Here is a 23,174-nt window from a genome sequence, read left to right as displayed (position 1 = left end):
AAATCTTATTCCAATGTTATAAAACATAGGTTTAATGCCATCAAACAATTGAATTGAAGCCTTATTTCTTCTAATCAGTTTTATTTTTTTCCACCTAGACCCGACCTCATTGAATTTGACACCTTAAAAAAGTCCAATGCCCACCACAATCTTCAAAATGCCTTCAACACTGCAGAGAGGGAGTTGGGCCTCACTAAACTTCTGGATCCTGAAGGTAAAATGTGAAATCTTAGTCGTGGATTGATTAACTTAATGTATAATATACAGTGACTCATTGTAGTTTATTAATCTGGATGTAGCCATTTCTGGGGTGATTATTGCAAGCTCTTACACGTAAATCTTTTGTTTTTCTGCAGATGTGAATGTTGATCAGCCAGACGAGAAATCGATCATCACCTATGTGGCCACATTTTATCACTATTTCTCCAAAATGAAAGCTCTTGCTGTGGAGGGCAAGCGTATTGGCAAGGTATGTGTGCATGTCCTACACAGGATTTATTTTCCATCACCTGCGTTTGGGGATTCTTGTTAAAGATTCCAGAATCTGTTCATTTATTTAGTCCAAAATACTACACCATTGGTGTCTTAGAGTTTCTTAATATTTTTAGGCGTGATGAAATGGCTCATGGTTTAATAAGTTGCTCTAAATTTAATTTATTTCCGTCTAGAGAGTACACTATTCTTTTACAGCTCCTATAACATTTAATCAATAAGTATTTATCACATAATGCTTTGTTATAAAGTCAGCCTCAGGTACCGGTAAGTAGTACAATAGTTTACACACCATAAGACTAGCAGGACCATTTTAATGGGTGTCCATAAATGGCTTATTTGTGAAACATAAATGCATACTACTATGGTAGTTGTGATGGGAAATACAAGTAATAATTAAAATAAATAGTAAAAATACTTCTGAATCATAAGAATAATTTTTCATGTACTAATAACACAATGCATGTTAAAGGAACACTATAGAGTTAGGATTGCAAACGTATTCCTAACACTATAGTGTTCTGCTAACGGTTTCGGTTCCTGGCACACCTCTAAGAGCAGTATTTGATTGAGAATGGATCACTTTATTGAGATTATGTAGTCTGAGTGCTTTTCATAGTCCTTTGTGGATATGTAAACTCTAGTCTGACACTGTTTTAAAAAAATAAAATAAAAAAAATATTTTAAATCTAAATATTGAAACTTTGCCTGATGGATAATTTTTTTTTGTTACTTTTTCTTTATGTAGGTGTTGGACCAGGCCATTGAAGCAGATCAGCTAGTTGAGAATTATGAGCAGTTGGCGACAGAACTCCTGCAATGGATTGAGCAGATGATAATTACTCTTAATGATCGCAAGTTAGCCAACTCTTTGAGCGGTGTTCAAAACCAACTTCAGGCCTTCAACACCTACCGAACTGTGGAAAAGCCCCCAAAGTGAGTTTTGTTACACTGGTTCCTCTTTTTGCAAGGTGAACTCCACCCATACTTTACAGGCCCTTTACTTTTGGGAGGAGAGGAAATCAACATAAGCATCTGATAAAATGTTGAATACTGACTGAAATGACTGGTACCATCTGCCAACTTGTACCAATCATTTCTATCTTTACAAACTGAATTCTAGATTTATTTATTTTTTCTTCAAGGTTCTATCTGTGTGCAGTCTTATCTTAAGGGTAAAATTATGACAAACGGTGCCCATCTGTTTGACCGTTCTCCTTCTTAATCTACATTCTGTGATATCTTGTGATCTCATATATTATAGTTTGGAACAATTTGAAATGTTCCTGCTATTCTGCAGGCATTGTCTGTCATTCAGGCCATTAAGATTAAAGGGACACTGTAGGCACTCGGACTACTTCAGCTCCTTGAAGTGGTCTCTGCAATGTCCCATGTCCCTTAACCCTGCAACAGCTATTATTGCAGTTTCTGAGAAACCGCAATAATTACCTTGCAGGGTTAACTCCTCCTCTAGTGGCTGTGTACCAGCCACCTTTGGTCCATTATCTGACGCTGGACGTCCTTACGCTATGCATATGCATTAGGACCCCCAGCATCAGATTTTCCCCATTGGAAAGCTTTGAATAATTCTTTCCTATGGGGAAATCCTAATGCAAACGTGCCATTGCTGCGCATGCACATTAGGTCTCCCTGCCGGCTGACTGCAGGGGAGGAGCATGGGCGGAGCTTGACCCAGCACCGAGGGACATCGGTGCTGGAAACGGGTTAATGACTGAAGGGGTTTTAACCCCTTCAGCCGCGAGGGAGGGGGGCACTGTAGGATTCTATAGTGCCAGGAAAAAGGGAAAACTATTCCTCTCTTATTTCCTTGTTAGAAAGAGGACCCCATATTACACATGCCTTATTTAAAGCCACAGGAGGGTGGACTTGCAATATTGCTTACCAATACATTTTGCTGCAATTAAGATGTCAACGTCTGAGGTGCCACAGAAGTTGACCAGTTGTGGTATTTAACCCCTTAAGGACCAAACTTCTGGAATAAAAGGGAATCATGACGTGTCAGACATGTCATGTGTCCTTAAGGGGTTAAAGTTGGCCTCTCTTCGCCTACTTCTCCATATATCAAACGCATTTTGTTAGAATAGTGTGTCTTGTTTTACCGATTGTACAGTGCTTGCAGAAAATGTTTGTGCTATATAAATAATAGCATTTTGTGCTTAGCAATGTAGCAGATATCTGTCAGTATAATTATAACTTTAACTTACTGGGAGCTTTGAAAACCAGAGACAAATGATCATTTCTTGTTTTTAAGCTGTACTCATGCTCATGTAACATCTACCAGAATATGTGGTATGTTGGCTGTAACAATTTATTCTTCCTGCCAACTCTATTAATGTCCTTGTAGTGCTCTTGGTTGAATTTAGCAGATTTAACTACGAATTCTGTGTAGCTTGCAATTCTGAGAAAAGTACACTGAATAAAAATGGAGAGCCGAGGTTGGTGATCCTTGAATAAGATCTTGTAATGCGTATCTCTGTGTTGTAATCTCTACTGAATAAAACTTTCTGGTGGCATTAAACTTTTGTGCTTGTGTAATCTTTATTTATATATTTTTTTCTTGCAGGTTCACAGAGAAAGGAAATTTGGAGGTTCTTCTGTTTACAATCCAGAGTAAAATGAGAGCTAACAATCAGAAAGTGTATACTCCTAGAGAAGGCAAACTTATATCAGACATAAACAAGGTATAAATTATATAGCAACAGCTATTGTAACTATATTAAACAAGCTAGAAATGTCAGTAGTTCAATACTTGCTCTTGGCTACATTTTCTACTCCCACAGTGTTTGCATTATGCATCTGATACTCCAGTTGGAAAGTACTTAATGCAAATTTCCTCCAAATCAAGTGTTGTCACAATTTGACTACAGGATAGCTTTCTAAACCCAAGACTGACCCAATCCTTTTTTTTTTTTTCTTCTTCCTCTTTTCAGTTTCCTTAATATCTCACATGGTCTTATTTCTGTTGTGTGGTGTTAATTAATATTTTCCTGGTATCTCTAACAGGCATGGGAGCGTTTGGAGAAGGCAGAACATGAGCGTGAGCTTGCACTGCGTAACGAGTTGATTCGTCAAGAAAAATTGGAGCAGTTAGCTGCTAGGTTTGACCGTAAAGCCGCCATGAGAGAAACTTGGCTGAGTGAAAATCAACGTCTTGTCGCTCAGGTAATTGTCATCCCCCAATTTCAATTAGTTTTCTAGGTTATACTTTTAATCAGTTCTTATGGTATTGCTTAACAGGTTTATTTAATTGTAACAAACTAGAACGTATTTAGCATTCAGTTTAATTGTCCAATAAATTATAGCCCAGGAAAAGTCATCATAAATCTCTTTCAATATTTATTGAAAGCTATATAAAACTGTAAGAGGGCAGGTTTGACTTTTGAAACTTGACATGATATTAAAGCTAGTGTCTAATCCACTCATTGTCTTCCAACAGGATAATTTTGGTTTAGACTTGGCTGCAGTTGAGGCTGCGGTGAGAAAGCATGAGGCCATTGAGACCGATATTGTGGCCTATAGTGAGCGCGTGCAGGCAGTAAATGCTGTGGCAGATGAGCTGGAAGCAGAGAACTATCATGACATTCGAAGGGTGTTGGCTCGAAAGTGTAATGTGACCCGGCTATGGAATTACCTGAAGGAGCTTGTGGCAGCTAGAAGGCAGAGACTCCTAATGAATCTGGAGCTTCAGAGGATGTTTCAAGATCTGTTATATCTTATGGACTGGACTGATGATATGAAGGTATTTGGCTTTTTAAATAACAGTAACTGATCTATTTAGTGTTTAGGAGGGTACAACAATTGTGTAAACTGCCTTCTCAAGAAGATGGAAGAAACATGATTGATTGTCTGAAAACATTGTCCTTATCTAACTCTGATCTACATTACAGGGTCGTCTACAGTCTGAGGATTATGGCAAACATCTACATGGGGTAGAAGACCTTCTTCAGACACACAACCTAGTGGAAGCGGACATCACAGTTCATGCAGAACGTGTTAAATCTGTTGCATCTGTAGCACAGAAATTTATGGCGGATGATGAAGGTATGTAGTGGGATTTATGTAATTATTTTGAAAAAGTTATGTAGTGTTGGGTGATGGAGGAAGAGAGTTGGTTAGGTACTTTTATAAATGTGAAAGCAAAGCCAGTTAAAGACTAGAAATTGGCTGTAATTCAGGTATGATGGAACGGAAAAAAAAATCGAAAAGAAACGAATAGACATAAAAAACAAACATGGGAGTAATGGAAAGGAAACCTGATGGGAAATTGAAATTTGCGAAAAATATTAGAAATTAATTTTTGTTCCTTTTACTTCAGGTTACAAACCATGTGACCCAGATTTAGTGCGAAAGCGTGTGCATCTTTTGGAACAACAATATGCAGATTTGTGTGAGTTGTCTGCGGCCAGGCGGTCAAAACTAGAGGAATCTCGTCGGCTCTGGAAGTTCTTTTGGGATATGGAGGAGGAGGAGGCTTGGATTCGTGAACAGAGTCGACTTCAACTTTCTGAAGATTATGGCAAAGATCTCACCAGCTCTTTAAGACTGATAAGCAAGCATAATGCCTTCCGTGGTGAGATGAGTGGACGTTATGGTCCACTGCAGCAAACTGTGGCTGAAGGAGAAGAACTTGTGTCTCAGGGACACTTTGGTGCACGGGAAATTGAGGAAAAAATAGCTGATGTAATGGGCCAGTGGAAAGAGCTGGAGACCTTAGCTGAAGATAGGGAGAAGAGACTAAGGGAGGCCTACCGCTATTACCAATTTCAAGCTGATGCCAATGATGCAGAGGCCTGGATCCTTGATACATTACGCCTGGTTTCAGCCAATGATGTGGGCCATGATGAGTACTCTACGCAGACACTAATTAAAAAGCACAAGGATGTAGAAGAAGAAATCCTCAACCATAGGCCAGCTATTGATGCTCTACATGAGCAGGCTCGAACCTTGCCACCAGCTTATTCCCATTCTCCAGAAGTTGATGGAAGGCTCCCAGCTTTAGAACAACGGTATGAGGAACTGGTAGATCTGGCTGCCCATCGCAAACAAGCTCTTCAAAATTCGTTGGCTCTTCACAAAATGTTCAGTGAGGCAGATGCCTGCGTACTCTGGATCGATGAGAAGGAGCAATGGCTAAATGGTATGGAGATTCCAGAAAAGCTTGAAGATCTTGAAGTTGTTCAGCAAAGGTAAAGTTCCTTTTTGTTACAAGTTCTTATGCTTTAAGTTCAAGATCGAGAAAGATTTGAACATTATATATTCCTTTATGTTAATATATAATCAGTATTGGCAGAATCACCGAAATTGTAAGGAAGACTAGCCGCTGTTCAGGCGATGAAAGTCCTTATCGGATACTGTTTCTTTGGGGAGATTTATCAAAATGTGTCCGATAGCTTTACATCTCATTTTTGGTGAAATGTATTCAATTTGTCAGATTCTTTTCATCTGTTGCTTTTTATCAACCTAACCATCGTTTTTGCGTACTGTTTCCGCAAGCAACAGATTTGTAAACTTTTCTGACTGAATTTTCTCACCACTGTAGAATTGGTGGTCTTCTGAAAAAAAAATTCCTGTGCAAACAAGATAAAATTAGTGTAAATAAATGTATCCCTTTAATGAATAAAGTCAACATAATGATGGAAATTAATAAGTAATAAATGTGATAGCTATCCCACTTTGCTTCTAGCAGTTTTTTTTTTTTTTTATTCAATAGAGCTATATCTATATCTATCTCCAAATAGGTTATGGTGGGGAAAAATTGTGATTGAAAACCCCTTCCACCTGAACAGTGGCGTACATACCAGGGTCGCAGGGGTCGCGGCTGCGACCGGGCCCGGCCCACCAGGGGGCCCGCCCGCCCCTGCGACCCGGTATGTACGCTCTGGGCCAGCCTCTTCTCCTGGGGGGCCCAGGAGCCGGCCACCTCCGGGCCCCCCGAGGCTGGCCCTGCTTACACCCGGCGGCCGGCTGGTGCGCGAGGGAGCACTCTCCCCTGAGTGCTTCCTCTTCAGCTCCCTCGCGCACCGCACTGATACCGGAGCCGGAAGATGATGTCATCTTCCGGCGCCGGTATCAGTACGCGGCGCGCGAGGGAGCTGAAGAGGAAGCACTCAGGGGAGAGTGCTCCCTCGCGCGCCCGCAGGACCAGCCAGCCCGCCGGGTGACCGCCCCCCCCCAGGAGCCCAGCAGCACCACTGGACCCCAGGGAATCCCCTCAGCACTCCAAAAGGTAAGGAGGCTGGGGGGATTAAATTAAAAAAAAAACATGTGTAAGTGTGTGTGTGTTAGTGTGTGAGTGTTAGTGTGTGTGTGAGTGTTAGTGTGTGTGTGTGAGTGTTAGTGTCTGTGTGTGTTAGTGTGTGTGTTAGTGTGTGTGTGTGTTAGTGTGTGTGTGTGTGAGTGAGTGTGTGTGTGTTAGTGTGTGTGTTAGTGTGTGTGTGAGTGAGTGTTAGTGTGTGTGTGTGAGTGAGTGTTAGTGTGTGTGTGTGAGTGAGTGTTAGTGTGTGTGTGTGTGTGAGTGTTAGTGTGTGTGTGAGTGTTAGTGTGTGTGTGAGTGTTAGTGTGTGTGTGTTAGTGTGTGTGTGAGCGTGTGTGTGTGTTAGTGTGTGTGTGTTAGTGTGTGTGTGTTAGTGTGTGTGAGCGTTAGTGTGTGTGTGTGAGCGTGAGTGTGTGTGTGTTAGTGTGAGTGTTGGTGTTTGTGTTAGAGTGTGTGTCTGCTAGTGAGTGTCAGTGAGTGTGTTACTGTGTGTCTGTTACGGAGTGTGTTTGTGTGTGTGTGTGTTAGTGAGTCTGTTTGATGTCTGTTAGTGAGTGTGTGTTTGTCAGTGAGAGTGTATGTTTTGTAAGTGAGTGTGTATGTATGTCTGCCGCTGAGTGTGTCTTTGTCAGTAAATGTGTGTGTCTGTTAGCTAGTGTGTATGCATTTGTTCGTGAGAGTGTGTGTGTGTCTTCAGCACTTACCTTTCTCCAGCGCCGGACTCCCATGGCGCTGGGGATCCCTCCACCTCTCAGCTCCGAATGCGCATGCACAGCAAGAGCCGCGCACGCATTCAAACCGCCCATAGGAAAGCATTACTCAATGCTTTCCTATGGACGTTCAGTGTCTTAAAATGGCGCAAGCGCCTCTAGCGGCTGTCAGTGAGACAGCCACTAGAGGCTGGATTAACCCTCAGTGAAACATAACAGTTTCTCTGAAACTGCTATGCTTTCAGCTGCAGGGTTAAAACTAGAGGGACCTGACACCCAGACCACTTCATTGAGCTGATGTGATCTGGGTGTCTGTAGTGGTCCTTTAAGTGTGTGTGCATCTGCATGCAGTGGCGTACATACCGCGGTCGCAACCCCTGCGACCAGGTGCCCGCCGCCATGTGTTGCTGCCCCGGCCCGCGCAGAGTGGGGGGGAGGGGCCCACGGATCAATTTTTGCACCGGGGCCCCATGGGTCATGTGTACGCCACTGCACCTGAAGTCTGTGGATAGTTAATACAATGTTGAACCAAAATCTGCACACCAGTCAAGAAGCCATAGAACTTGCTTTTCCTTTTTTTTTTTTATCAATTTTTATTGGCAAGTGAATACAGTGAGTTTAGGGCTCGCAGGCCCTCATAAACCAAATAATGTAAGAATACAATAAAGTAGCATTATACAAAGACAATATGGATAGGTACAGATTCAAGTGCGCTTCCCGAGCCATTTTATAACCGGTAACATTGTACAGTTGTATTTACATCCCATAGTGGGAGTTGCAGAGTGTTGTCGTATCGATATGTCATGGAGCTGAGTGCATCCGATTAGAGCTAGAGCGATGTGGACACAGTAGTGCCCATAGATACCCTAAGGCTGCGGTTCTGCGAGCGGTAAGTATCTACAATAGTCGTCGATGAGTGTGGGTTTGTGATTCGTTGTGTAGGGTGGTGGCCCAACAAGGGGCTGTGTGTGTATAATGTTATAGTGTCGGCATGATACGAAGTATATAATGTAGGGGTGAGGAGAACAGTGGAATATGATCCGTATGTGCCTAGGCTATTGCGCAGTCAATGTCCCCCCCCCCCCCCCCCCATGATCCGAGCCAGCAAATGGTAACCCCGTCCGTAGGGCAATCGGTTTTGCTCGTTGTGACATTTCTATTGAGGTGTACTTGTTTGGGTGAGCATGTCAGGCTTGTGTCCTACTCTAGCTTGCGTGTTCCCTTACGGGCTAGGTAGGCTAGCTAGCGTCCAAGTTGTTTCTCTGGCTAGATATTACGTTGTCATGATGCAATATGACAGGGGTAATGGGTGAGGACAACCGCTAAGCTCCCTGCCTGAGTCAGTGGGGGCGCGGATCGCGCAAGTTCCCTCGGGAGGGGCTAAAGTGTCGTTGTACGTGTATGGGTTGTGGTGTCTTGAGGCTGCCGTACACGTTCGTAGGTCGGACCGTCGGCGTCGTCTCGCATTTGTGGTGTGCGTCTCATGTCGACGTGTGCCAAACATTCCCCCCCGTTGTGGCCTCTGGGAGAGTACGGGCTCTGTTCTGATTTGTCCCCCCTTACCTGTGGATTTATTGAAGTTTAGGACTTGCTGTCGTATTGGGTGGGGGTCATGTGTGTCTGTATGTTCGTCAATTTCGTGTTTGTCCCCCAGTCGAGTTGTGAGCGGAGTACTAGGGGCACCGCCTGTACCTGCGAACGCCAGAGGGCTGGCACGGAGTGCAATTCATACCACATGTATGTTGTGGGGTTTTCACCGTCTCCCGGCTCCGAATTCCCCTCGGCCCCCCTATGGCCTCGCGTGGAAGGTATACCACAGTACCCAGGCTTCAGCGTATTGTGCCTCCCTGCCCGCCAGTTCCGCCTTCAGTGCTTCAGCTGCCCTAATGTCTTCGACTCGGTGGATCCATTCCTCCCGTGTGGGGATGTCCGGTTTCTTCCAGTATACCGGTATGAGCAATTTGGCCGCATTAATAGGTGACGCATGATAGATTTTTTGGTATGTGGACAACGGTCGTGTGGATATGTGCAGTAAGGCTAGTTCTTCTGACCATTCAAGGTCATCTCCCAGGATTATTTGAATGTCCGATTTGATTCGGTCCCAGTATGGGACAATGTGTTTGCATTCCCACCATATGTGTTGCAAAGTTCCCCTGTCTTCCTGGCATCTCAAACACGTTGGTGGCGTAGTGGGTAAAATCCTGTGTAGTAGTACAGGTGTTCTGTACCACATGGAGAGTAGCTTATAGTTCACCTCTAGATAATGGGAGCTAGAGGAGCTTTTACGTTGCCATATCAAGGCCTTGTCCCATTGTGCCGACGTAAGTGTTTTGTCCATGGCTCGTTCCCAGTGTCGTTGGAAGGTGTTGTTTTCTGAGGCGGGACTGGTCAGCAAGTATTGGTAGAGATTCGAGATAGCTTTCCCTAATGATGTGCCACGGGAACCAGAGGCTTTCGTACCATGTTAGGTCTCTTTGTAATTTTTCCATATGTGGGAGTGAGTTATAATAATGTTTCAGTTGCATGTATCGATAAACCGCCATGTGCGATCGTGGATGTGACTCCAATAGTGCGTCCAGAGTCTTCAGAGTGCCGTCCCGAGTGACCTTATGTATTGGGATGTAGTCTGCTTCACCTAGGAATGTCCAGACATCTGGTGGTAGTCTGCCTCCTATGTTGGGGTTGTGTGCGATCGGCAGCAATGGGCAGGGAGTCGGAGAAACTTGTGGTGTTTCCCTGAGATTTTCCCATGTGAGAAGTGTTTGTGTTACTGGGTCTTCGTCTCCTCTCCTGTTGTCTCTTGTTGCTCGTCTTTTACAGATTGCCGCCTTCAGTTTTGCAGCATCTCCCTCCCGATCCAGGATCACCCATTGTTTGGTCGTCTCCAGCTCATGCCACTCCAGAATCCGTTGCAGCGTCGCTGCCTGGTGGTATTTTTTAAAATCGGGCAAAGCTAAGCCCCCCCTATGTCTGGACATGCATAGTATTTCATGACGTATCCTGGATCTTTCCCCCCTCCATACATACTTGATGACCTCTGATTTCAGGGTCGAGAAGAATATTGCCGGCAGGGCCATCGGTATAGTCTGAAATAGGTAGAGAGCCCTTGGGAGTAAGTTCATTTTAAGGACCGCTATTCGGCCGTGCCAGGTGATGTGTGGGTAGGACCATCCTTTCAGATCGGATTCAATGCTTTGCAGTAATATCGCGAAGTTGCGCCGGTATGTCTTGGGGATTCGTGGTGATCCAGATGCCGAGGTATTTCATTGCTCCTGTACACCATCGAAACGGAAAGAGTGGGCCGAGGGATTCGTAGTCTGCCATGGGTGTGGTGATGTTCAGTGCTTCACATTTCGCTAGATTAAACTTAAACCTTGAGATTCGGCCGAACCTGTCTATCTCCGAGAGTATACAAGGCAATGTGATCCAAGGCTGGGAAACAAAGAACAGAAGGTCGTCCGCGTATGCGGCCACCTTATGCTCCGTGTCCTGCCAGGTGTAGCTGTGTATGTCTCGACGGTCTTGGATTGCCTGTAGGAGCGGCTCCAAAGAGAGTGCAAACAGGAGAGGCGATAGGGGGCATCCCTGTCTGGTTCCATTTGCGATTCCAAACCTTGTAGTCAAAGCTCCATTAACGCGTACCGCCGCCCTTGGCGTACTGTATAGGGAAGTAATCCACGCCATGGTTCTCTGCCCAATGCCCATAAACCGGAGTGTTTGAAACATGTATTCTCAGTTGACCCGGTTGAATGCCTTCTCAGCATCTGTGGACAATAGTAGGAGGTGTTTCTGAAATTTACCTGCATGATGTTGTATAGAGAATAGGCGTAACGTGCTGTCTTGTGCTTCTCGACCTGGGATAAACCCCGTCTGGTCCACGTGAACAAGGCTCGGTAATGTCCGTTGAAGTCTAGTCGCCAGCACTTTTGTCAGGAGCTTCGTGTCCACATTCAGCAGAGAAATCGGGCGCTAACTGCCGCATTGTTCCGGGTCCTTTCCGGGTTTGAGCAGGACCGTGATTGTTGCCGTCAGGGATTCCATGCCGAAGTGCCCTCCCTCCACGATTTTGTTGACAGCCTTTGTTAGCCATGGTAGAAGTATCGCAGTGAAGTGTTTGTAGTACCCCGTGGAGAACCCGTCCGGCCCTGGAGCTCGTCCCGTTTTCGTGCCCTTTAGTGCTGCGGCCAAATCCTCCGCGCCAATCGGCTCGTCGAGCATAGCTGCTGCTTCAGGGTTCACCCGTTTCCGCACGTTATCTTGTAAGTATGTCCGTATGTGTAGTGATGATTCTCGTCTTTGCGCTGGGTTCTCCGGCGGGCAAAGGTTATAGAGGGAATTGTAGTATTCCCGGAATTCACCTGCTATTTCTCCTGGGTATGGGGATAAGCGTAGTTTTCGTATCTCCTTTCAAGAGGCGGGCGAGGAACTTCCCTCCTTTGTTCGCATGGGTGTAAAAAAATGTTTTCGATCTTTGGAGCGAGCGATGGTATCGTTGTGTGAGGAGGGTCTTCAAAGTTCGCCTGGCTTCCATCAGTTCACCATAAGTCTCGGCTAGTTGGGAACGTTTGTGCAGGGTTTCGAGGCGTGTGATGGATTTGTATACGTCTGTCATCGTGCGGGTCGAGTCCTTCCTTTTGCGTGTTGCGATACTGATAAGGGTGCCGCGTATAACACTCTTGTGGGCTTCCCACACTGACACCGGAGATATCTCGTCTGTTCCGTTTTCATCAAAGTAGTTTTCCAGTGCCTGTGAGACCTCCCCTCTCACCCCAGGGTCCTGGAGCAGGTATTCGTTCAGGCGCCACGTCCAGGTTGCCGGCTTAAATAACGGGGATTCCAGTTCGACCTGGACCGAGCCATGATCCGACCACGTGGACGGTTCTATAGAAGCCGTCCGCAAGCGGGAGAGTCCATCTTGTTTGATGAACACGTAGTCTATTCGGGAGTAGCGATTGTGTATTACCGAGTAATGTGTGTAATCACTGACGGAGGGATGAATCGTCCTCCAGCAGTCATCTCCCCCAGTGACTTGCAAATGGACCTGATGCGAGCTTGCGAGAGGCAGCTGTGGCCAGTGGATGAGTCCATAAGAGGATCTAAAGGGGCGTTGAAGTCCCCCCCCCCCCCCCCCACACGATCAGTGCTCCCTCCGAGAATCCGTGCAGCTTATTCAGCGTCCCTCGTAGGAATTGTGCTTGCTTCGAGTTGGGAACATATATGGTAGCGAGAGTATACACTCTGTCGGCTATTACTCCTTTTAGGAAGAGGAAACGTCCCTGGTCGTCAGCCAATCTGTCTAGTTCCTGGAAGCTTAAGTCTGCGGCAAGCAATAGTGCGACTGCCGCTCGACGGGCTGTCGGGTGGTTGTTGCAGTAGTTCACTGGGTAGTGAGAACTTCGGAGTTTGGGAGCAGCATCCTCCCTGAAGTGGGTCTCTTGTAGCATCGCTATCGATATGTGTTTCTGTCGCAGGACTCTCAGTAGGTGAGAGCGGCATTCCGGTATATTCAAGCCTCTGCAGTTAAGGGTCATGACGGACAGGGGAGCGTGGCTGTATGCCATAGTTCCTTATGTGGCCGTGCGCGCTGATCCGCAGGGGAAGCGTCCGAGCGGGACGGTGGGCCGGGACGACGGTGCAGACCAGTGGGGTCGTACGTGTGACTGAGGTATAATGTCCTGTGCATCCTGCTCAGTTCTAGGTATGGTTAGGTAACTGAATGTCCCGTGAGCTCCCGACTACGTCCGGGTCCCCGTGGGGGCGTCTTCCCCCATTATCTGTGTCAGGCCGGGACGTGTACAGCAGCCGCAAGGGGTGGTGTAAGTGTGAGTGAACGCGTGTGTGTGTGCGTAGAGAAGGTATGTGTATGGTGTTGGTAGTGGAAGTGTGTCGGATATGTTAGATAAAATAAGGGTGGGCCGGGCGGGGCCCCTCCTTTGGGGAACGTCCCCATTGGGGTGAAAGGAGGTTATCACCCCGGAGTCTCCTGAAAAAGGAGGGTCACTTGGGTCGCAGCAGGAGTGGCCAGGTGTCACCCCGATAACCAGATCGGTGAGTGAACGAGCCCGTGGCTCCTCTGAGGGTTTTGCGCAAGTGAGAGTATAGAGCTGTGGTCGGAGTCTAAACCAGGATTGGTGTGACCTATGTGTCGTGGATAAGTCTGTTTTCGGTCCGTCCCACTCCAACCAGTTCCTAGCCCAAGTGTGTTTAGTCGTGGGAGGAACAAACATGCAGGGGATCAAACATTATTATAACAGACTGAACGTTGTGGGTATGAACATTATTGGTAACAACCAGCAGTATTATATATCCGCCACCCCCTCAAGCGTTTCCCACCAGTAAATCTTCCCCACCCACCTGCCCCGGAGCAGACCCCAAGTAGCATTTGTATCCCCATCCCAACCTTCGGTCTCTGCCATGAATAAGTACAACCCCATGTCTGTATGGGTAGTTAGGGTGGGTTTAACGAGGAAGTTCAGCCAGCATGTCCCTGTCCCCCAATCTATGCGTCACACTTGGATCCAGGCATGAGTGAGCCATATATGTTATCTCTATGGGTCCCTTGGAAATTGCATAACTCCCTATTGTTCCTATGGTTGCAGCCCAACTAGTGTTTGTTTTTTTCTCCCTCCCCATCCCCCACGTCCCTGTTGGCCTCTAGTTTGCGACTCACATTTCCATCTCTCCCCTTGGCGTATTCTTCCCACTTATAGAACGCAACAGGTGTATCAGCAATAATAAACATAAAGAAAATTTTCTAGGCATAACGTCAAGGGAGGATACTTAGCAAGTTGAGGATAGTCTCTGGATCCAGCTTCCTATTACGATGTACAGTTCGGGTCACGCAGACGATGGTGGAGGCGTCTCATCCCACGGCTTTCTCCCACATGTAGACAAAAGAAAACTGCTGTATTCGTACCAGCACAGGAACAAAATATGTCCAAACCCCCCCTCTCCCCACCACCCCAAGGTCTCTTCCGTGAACCCCAGACTACGCTTCTGGAGGGAGGGTCAGGAGCCTGGGGAGTAAGGAGAGATGTGGAGGTGCCACTGTTAGTACTGCATGGGAGGGAAGTCGGTCCAAGTTGTCCCATTGCCAGGTATGCTCACAGTTCGGGTGCGCCATTCCTCCATGCAAACCAGGTTGCCTTCGCAATTTCCCCAAGATCCATGTAGACCTCACCCATCTCTGTCCAGGCTAGTGTGGGTGTCAGGGACGTTGTAAGTGTATCAGTGAGGCCATTCAGCTCAAAATAAGTAGCAATGTAGCGTTAAGGGCAAGGGGTCCCCCAAGGGCAGATAGAGCAGCATCAGTCTGGTGGTTCAGCGGTATCAGAGTGGTGGTTGTCATTCCTGGCCCCCTCGCGCATCTCGGCGGCGATGAGATGGGCCCGGTGGCGACCTTCCCCTGCGTCGGCGGGGTGCGCGCTGTGGTCTCTGGCCAGTATCCAGCGGTCCTAGGACCCAATCCGGTACAGGTACGGGTGGCAGTCCCAGATCCTCCAGGAACCTGGGGACCTCGTCCGGCCAGCGTTCTGGTGCCTCGCCGAGAGGGCGAACGGGAAGCCCCATTTGTATGTAATATCGTGATCCCTAAGGAGTGACGTGATGGGCCATAGCGCTCTCCTGGCCTCCAAAGTAACGGGATAGGTCGTTAAATAATGATATATTTGCCCCTCTGTATTCCCTGTGGGTTGCCCCTCTGTATTCCCTGTGGGTTGCCCCTCTGTATTCTCTGTGGGTTGGGATCTGGCCGCCTTCATGATGGCATCTTTCATGGCAAATGAATGCAGGCAACAGATTATGTCCCTCGGGCCTTCCTCTAGGGAGCGAGGTCTAAGTGCCCTGTCATACCTGATCTCCAGCGGGGTGTCACCGGGCATAATCAGGCGGAAAAGGGCTGTCAACGCTATTCTTCCTCGCCCTCTGCTTCTGGCATACCGCGTACTCGAATGTTGCAGCGGCGCCCGCGGTTGTCGAAATCTTCAACCGTTCTTCTGAGCTGCAGGAGCAGGTCACCCTGTCTAGCTACAGCCGTGTATGTCGAAGCCATTCTGGCAGTTTGGGCCTCCTGGGAGCGTTCCAGCTCTTTGACACGAGAACCCTTCGCTGACACTTCTGTCCGGATTCCGGCCATTTCAGCCCGCAGGGCATCCTGGATAGTGGTGGTGAGTACCAGGAGGTCTGCCTTTGTGGCCATGGAGGCTGCTATAGTGCGGATTTCTTCCCCGATGCCATCTAGTGGGGAGGTGGAGGGAGTGGGCGCCATTTTGGGGCCTCTGGCCTCGCCGCGAGTGTCTGCTGGCGTTTGTAGGAATTCGTCCATCGGACCCAACAACTGCTGCGATTGGGGTCCCGGGAGGTTCACCCCTTCGGTTCCGTCGCATTAGGGCTTATATTAGCGGATTTGTAGGGCTTTGCAGGGACCGGTGGAGCGGAGCTCGCAGCTTAAGCTTCCATCCCGGTCGACGTCCAAGCCACGCCCCCAGAACTTGCTTTTCCCCCTGAAATCCCAAATCTGCAGTGATGTTACTACCGCAGAGGATTCTGGGTGGGCATATACAAATTAGTTTGACTAGAATCACATTTTTGCCTCATTCCATTTTAAACATGGATTCCTTTGAGTCTGTGTTTGCTGTATACAACCGCTTTGAAACACAACTTAGGTAAAGATGAAACAGCTGTCCATAAGTGGTTTACTGGCTTTGCATCTTTTCCTAAGTTGTGTTTCAAAGCTGTTGTGTGCAGCAAACCGACTAAAAGAAATCCATGTTTAAAATGGAATGAGGCAAAAATGGGATTATTTGTGAAACTAATTTGCATATGCCCACCCAGAATCCTTTTGCGGTAGTAACATCACTGCAGCTTTGTGATTTCTGTGGGAAAAGAAAGTCTTATGGCTTGACTGGTGTGCAGATTTTTGTTTAACATTGGGGGGAGGGGGGAAAAAAGTGTGTATTTTTTATATATATAAAAAAAAATATGATGTGTATAAATACATTTTTCAGTCAATGTTTAATATATAGTAGTAAAGCCAGCACTCTAGGATTTGTGAGAGAGTAGCAAGTTTAATCCAAAGATTAAAACAATTTATAATCCAAAGAATCAATGTTTCAGTTCAGACATAATGCTGAATAATGTCCTAAAGAAAGTTCTAATGTCTGAACTGAAACATTGATTCTTTGGATTATAAATTGTTTTAATCTTTGGATCAAATTTACTACTTTTTGTCCTTGAGTGCTGGCTTTTCTACCGGAGTTATATTTTTGTGCAGCTGAGCACCGGGCCAATGGAGTGCAAAACCCATGGAATAGTGCGCGCGTGTGTGTGTGTATATATATGTGTATATGTAAAACAAAAATAGTAATGCACTCCACCTTCCTTGATGTACTTGCCTGGTGCTTATCAGCAAACAGATACAGCCAAAAGTACAAGATAGCACTCCAGGGACTTCCAAGTCGAATGAATAAAACTTTTCAACGTTCCTGATGAAAGTCTGTGATACAGACCGAAACGTTGATTTTTATTTTGAGCTAATAAAAGCTAAGTTTTATTCATTCGACTTGGAAGTCCCCGGAGTGCTATCTTGTAGTTTTGGCTGTATATGTATGTGTGTGTGTGTGTGTGTATGTATATGTATGTGTGTGTATGTATATGTATGTGTGTGTATGTATATGTGTGTGTGTGTGTGTGTGTGTATATATATATATATATATGTGTGTGTGTGTGTGTATATATATATATATATATATATATATATATATATAGAGAGAGAGAGAAACAGCTTAAATTAAGGGGAAAATGATCTAGATCTCTGTCTGAATTAAGTAATTTCAGTATTTCTATTCTTTCTTTTAAGATTTGAAACACTGGAGGCAGAAATGAATAACTTGGCTTCCAGAGTTGCATCTGTAAATGAAATTGCTGAACAGTTGTTGAGCATCGACCAGAGAAATGAAGACAGCATCAGATCAACACAGAACCAGCTAAATGCCTGGTAAGTGACAACCTACTTAAGGGCTTTATAAAGTAAATATTTATTTGGTGAGGGGTGTAAGTTTGCTTATTATGATCTCCCTGCACTGTCCTGCGTTACTTACTGTACAGATTGTCCCTCTGTTTCATAGCCAGAGCGCCTGTACCCTGAGTGGTACCTCTGCCGTAGTCTCTCTCAGATCCTGTAATGAAGTAGTGAATAGAACTTCTATATACCCAAACATCGGTTGAGACTTGATATATTGATACTCTGAAAGGGTACAACTACTGGTTTTATCAGGCAAATGCACGCACATTTATGAACCCCCAGCATGGGGTCTGTATTCAGGACATACAAAGTATGCCCAGGCGTCTGTGTTTGGGAGATAATTGTTTACAGGAGATAATTAGTTTACTGTAATTAACTCGGAGTGCGCAATGCAAAAATACCCCCAAAACACCCATTAAAGGACCACTATAGTCACCCAGACCAATTCAGCTCAATGAAGTGGTCTGGGTGCCAGGTCCCCCCAGGTTTTAACCCTTCAGATCTAAACATAGCAGTTTTAGAGAAACTGCTATGTTTACACTGCAGGGTTAATCCAGCCTCTAGTGGCTGTCTTCCTGACAGCCGCTTGAGGCCCTTCCCCGACACTCAATGCGAAAATCGCATTGCGCAAGCAGAACGTCCATAGGAAAGCATTGATAAATCGTCTCAGCTCTGGAACTGACAACTGAGGGGGAGTAGAGGTCACCAGCGCTGGATAAAGGTAAGTGGCTGAAGGTTTTTAACCCCTGCAGCCAAGCGGGAGGGGGGCCCTGAGGGTGGGGGGCGGGGGGGACCTAAGGATTATATAGTGCCAGAAAAAAGAGTTTGTTTTCCTGACACTATAGTGGTCCTTTAACTAGCAATGTACCTCCACATATCATACATGCCCTGAAAGGTCTAAACCGAGCGCCCATTCTGTGAAAATGCACTCCGGTCCGTGGTGTACTGTTGCAATGCCATCCTTTAAATGTTTTTGTCAGTGTTTTAACAGGAGGTATATCTCCTTGTGGAAAGGGTGCTCCCTGGTGGTTCTAGGAAGCGATTGTTTGTCTTGAGGAACTGTACTTTCTTTTCAGTACAGTAACCCTCATACTTACTGTCAGGATTACAAGTTGATCCAGCACGCAGTACTGTGTCACACCTAGGACTAGGGATAACCGGACCTTAGAATGGCCAGACTTAACGTCTCCAAGAATAGTCAAAATACCGAGGTCAGGGACACAGAATCAGACACAAAGATGAGGGAAAGCGAAAAGTCAAGGATACCAGATATCAGGGCAGTCAAAACAAAGCCAAAGTCAAATACCAGAAAATCAAGATCAGGATGCACTCTCGGATAACCATAGGTATGAAACCATGACAGGGCAATGAACAAGAGGAGAATTGGGTCTAAATACCTCCCATCCCCTGTGGATCCGATTGGCTGTAACCAGCCTCTGATCTCAAAGGCAATTACTAGGTTTCCATGTGAATGATTGCTGCTCAGCACAAACCCTCTTGTGGATTTGATTGGCCATGACCGGCATTTGACCCCCAAAAGTAATCACCCGGTTACCATGTGCATGATTGCTGCGCGGCACAACTTTTCCTGTCAGGAAAAGTTGTGCCGAGCAACATTACCATTCTGACAGGAAAAGTTGTGCCGAGCAACATTACCGTCCTGTCAGAACGGTAATGTTGCTCGGCACAACTTCCTGTCAGGACAGTAAATGCTATTAACCACATTTTTATGTGCGGATGAATACGTGACACACAGCGCTCATATTCACAACACAATGTACACAGCAAGACCGCAAGCAGCTCCTCTACTCTCATACACTCCCAGACACCAGAGACGCATTCCAGGCACAGTCACAGATTCAAGAACCCTCCCTGCCAGACTCACACTCGTACATACATACATATACAGAGTGCCAGGCATGCACACACACGTACCAATGCACTCTGCCAGACAGACACTGTGATTGTGTGACTGTATCTGTCAGTGTGTGTGTATCAGGTGTATGTGCGTCAGTGTATTTGGATGGGTCCAAAAATATACAACTCTAATTTCTTATCTGTAACTTCAATAATTGTTCAATTAAATAAACCACTTGGTAGATTAATAGAATAATACCCCCCCCATGTGTTCTATTTCTAGCTGCGCATGACTTTCAATTACTGTTGACTGCTTACCAACCCCTACTCCAATTCACTTTGTCTTCCATATCCCTATGATTTTTGTTGAACACATCTCCTTTAATCTTATAATATCACATTTAACTTGAGCACATTTTTCTTGCTACAGTTGGGATCAGTTTCGCCAGCTTGTTGCCCAGAAGAAGGCGGCACTTGATTCTGCTCTTGATATTCAGAATTATCACCTGGAATGCAATGAAACAGTGTGCTGGATGAGGGAAAAGACCAAGGTTATTGAGTCCACACAAAGCTTGGGAAATGACCTGGCAGGTGTCACTGCTCTCCAGCGCAAACTTACTGGCATGGAACGTGACTTAGAAGCTATACAGGGGAAAGTTGGTGACCTACGTGAAGAGGCAGAAAAGCTTGCCTCTGAGCACCCACACAAAGCCACTGCCATTACCGGCCGACTATCTGAGATTGATGACACCTGGGGAGAACTGAAAAATACCATGAAAAAGAGAGAAGAAACTTTAGGGGAAGCAAGTAAGCTGCAGGGATTCTTGCGTGATCTGGATGACTTCCAAAATTGGCTTTCAAGGACTCAGACAGCAGTTGCATCAGAGGATGTCCCTGCTGACTTGGCAGAAGCAGAGAGGCTTTTGGCACAGCATGAAGGCATAAGGAAAGAGATAGAACGTTATGGAGCAGACTACCATAGAGTGAGAGATGTAGGTGAAGAAGTGACCCGTGGACAGACTGATGCACAGTACATGTTCTTGCAACAGAGGCTTAAGGCATTGGACACTGGCTGGAATGAACTTGGACAGATGTGGGAGAACAGGCATCAGCTTCTTTCCCAAGGTTACAGCTTCCAGGTGTTCTTGAGGGATGCAAAGCAAGTGGAGGGATTCCTCAATAACCAGGTGGGATATCAATTTTTCTTTTTTTTTTTCGTTTCACCAAGGAGAAATAAATGATTAAAACCCATATAAAATAAGATTTTAGCGGTGTTTTGTGTATATATATTCTCTGAATGATCTTTTTGGCTGTTGGCTAATTCCAAGTTTGGTTAGGTGCATCACACGTAGCTTCGTCACCTTGTAAAGCAGTTCCTTATCACTGCAGATACAATAAATGTTAAATAAGTCATATCTTTTTTTTTTTTTACTGTTACTCTTTCAGGAGTATGTCTTATCCCACACGGAAATGCCTGGCACTCTTCAGCAAGCTGAGGCTGCCATAAAACGTCATGAAGACTTCTTGACGTCCATGGATGCCAATGAGGAGAAGATTCAAACTTTAGTGGACTCAGGGAGGAAATTAATTCAGGAGCAGAATGTGAACTCTGACAAGATTCAGGAGAAAGTTAATTCAGTTGATGACCGGTGAGAGAACATTACATTTGTGCCATTGCTTATAAACGGAAATATTTTCCTACAGTGAATGTGTATTATTTGGTCATAAATGCTACAAAAATAGTTAGATGATGGTGAAAATGTGATTGCAATTTTTTTCCTTAGACACACGAAGAATAAAAATGCAGCCAATGATGTTTTGAATCGTCTGAAGGACAATCGTGATCTTCAGCATTTCCTTCAAGACTGTCAAGAGGTAAGTGTGTGTGTGTGTACATATGTGTGTGTGTGTGTACGTTTTATTTATTTTTCATAAGTGTCCGGGTATTTGTTTTATTTAATATTAAAGATAATAGCTAATTGATTATTTGCTATTGCTTATAGCTATTCTGTATTCACGTATATTATGCATAAAGGTGTTATTGGCATTTTACTGAATCCAATAATTGGGAGATTGATTATACAGCTATTAACTGATCTATTTTTTGCAGCTTACTTTGTGGATCAATGAGAAAATGCTAACTGCCCAGGATGTCTCATATGATGAAGCTCGAAACCTGCACAGCAAGTGGCAGAAGCACCAGGCTTTTATGGCAGAGCTAGCATCAAATAAGGATTGGCTGGATAAGATTGACAAGGTAAGGGAACGTTCTGGAACATTTAAAAATGAAAAAGCAGGATGAAAAACCCTTTTTAAAATGTAATGGAAAATAATTTGTAGCTGGGCTTTCTCAAGTATGTGAAGTACAAATTCCTTATTCTAAGTTGGAAATTGAAAACAAGGTAAAGAAAATAGAGAAAATAAAGACACCGGGCCCAGATGGTCTTAGCAATTTATTTTATAACATTTTTAAAGATCAATTAGTAGAACAAATGACTAATACTTTTAATGATATTGTTTTGCAAGGGACTTTCCCTGACGAAATGCTACAAGCTAATTTACTACCAATTCCAAAACTAGGAAAAAATCCAACCGCAGTATCCTTAATTAATGGAGATACTTAAATATTTTCTGGAATTTTAGCAAAGGGATTAAAGAACATATTGGATACAATAATACACCCAGACCAAATTGGTTTTGTACCGGGAATAAACTCGTCATATAATAAAAGGAGAATAATTGATGTAATTGATTCAGTCTCAAGGAAAAAGACCCCCCTGCTGATCCTGTCGATAGATGCTGAAAAAGCATTTGACAGGTTCAGCTGGGAATTTAAGTTACTCACTACAGCATTTTGGGATCCAAGGTTGGATACACAGAGCTATTATGGCTCTATATACAGCCTCTTTTGCAAGGGTAGTAGGCCCTAACTTATGTTCAAAATGGTTTTCGCTTAGTAACAGAACTAGGCATGGATGCACCCTGCCTCCACTCCTTTATATCATGTCCATTGAGCCCTTTTCTAATATTATAAGAAATAACATCAATATTAAGGGGTATCGATGTAAAGGAAATTAACTAAAAATTAACATGTACGCTGATGATTTATTGTATTACAATTTAAAAACAGAGTAAGTAATTAGATCATCTTATGTAGGTGATAGAAGAATATGGACAAGTGGCACAGTATAAATTAATATAGATAAATCGACAATAATGGATCTTAATTTGGATAATAGATCAAAAGAAGATATTCGATCTAAATACAGCTTTACTTTGATGAAAAAAGATATGCCCTATCTAGGAATAAAATTTGCAAATTTGAATGGCAGGAAGAGTAAAACCTTTTCCACAGACTGTACAAGAATACCAAATTCCAGGGTCGGAAATATTTAATTATCTAAATGTAAAAAATTATATAATGAACAATTTGTTGAGCGAAAAATGAAATACAATAGATAAACTTTTTAATATTCTAAATTATGATTTAACATCCAGAGTAATATCCAAAGGTATGGATGGATCTGTTGAATGTAATGGAAACACTACAAATGTTTCCAGTTTTTCAAATTTGGCAGAGACCTTTAAATACATCATAAATAAAGAAGTGGTGTGATGCATGATTAAAAGTCAAAAAAGTAATGCACTGTATAAATTGGGCAGAAATACACTTCAAGGTATTACATAGGTGGTACTTACTCTCCAACTACTCATCAATATGCTGGAGATCCAATAAGGTTAATGGAACTTGCATATGGTGAAGCTGTGATAAAATAGTCAATACTTGGAAAAATATATTTCTCTTTATAAAAAATCATGC

At 44.6% G+C, this 23,174-nt stretch overlaps 1 protein-coding gene across 2 annotated transcripts in view; it reads left to right on the top strand.

The window, feature by feature from the left end:
* LOC134579083 (spectrin beta chain, non-erythrocytic 1-like) overlaps window positions 1–23,174 on the top strand; it is a 230,305-nt gene that overhangs the window by 186,894 nt on the left and 20,237 nt on the right. For both annotated transcript variants that reach the window (XM_063438245.1, XM_063438246.1), the window contains 13 exons: window positions 99–214; window positions 357–469; window positions 1,241–1,428; window positions 3,077–3,194; window positions 3,517–3,675; window positions 3,950–4,252; window positions 4,401–4,554; window positions 4,829–5,699; window positions 17,333–17,470; window positions 19,785–20,541; window positions 20,801–21,003; window positions 21,139–21,229; window positions 21,465–21,611. In XM_063438245.1, the coding sequence (XP_063294315.1) occupies window positions 99–214; window positions 357–469; window positions 1,241–1,428; window positions 3,077–3,194; window positions 3,517–3,675; window positions 3,950–4,252; window positions 4,401–4,554; window positions 4,829–5,699; window positions 17,333–17,470; window positions 19,785–20,541; window positions 20,801–21,003; window positions 21,139–21,229; window positions 21,465–21,611 (3,358 nt within the window). The remainder of the gene's footprint in view (window positions 1–98; window positions 215–356; window positions 470–1,240; window positions 1,429–3,076; window positions 3,195–3,516; window positions 3,676–3,949; window positions 4,253–4,400; window positions 4,555–4,828; window positions 5,700–17,332; window positions 17,471–19,784; window positions 20,542–20,800; window positions 21,004–21,138; window positions 21,230–21,464; window positions 21,612–23,174) is intronic.

Source organism: Pelobates fuscus, chromosome 12, assembly GCF_036172605.1.
Source record: "Pelobates fuscus isolate aPelFus1 chromosome 12, aPelFus1.pri, whole genome shotgun sequence".
NCBI lineage: Eukaryota > Metazoa > Chordata > Amphibia > Anura > Pelobatidae > Pelobates > Pelobates fuscus.
This window is presented reverse-complemented; position numbering and strand designations above follow the sequence as displayed.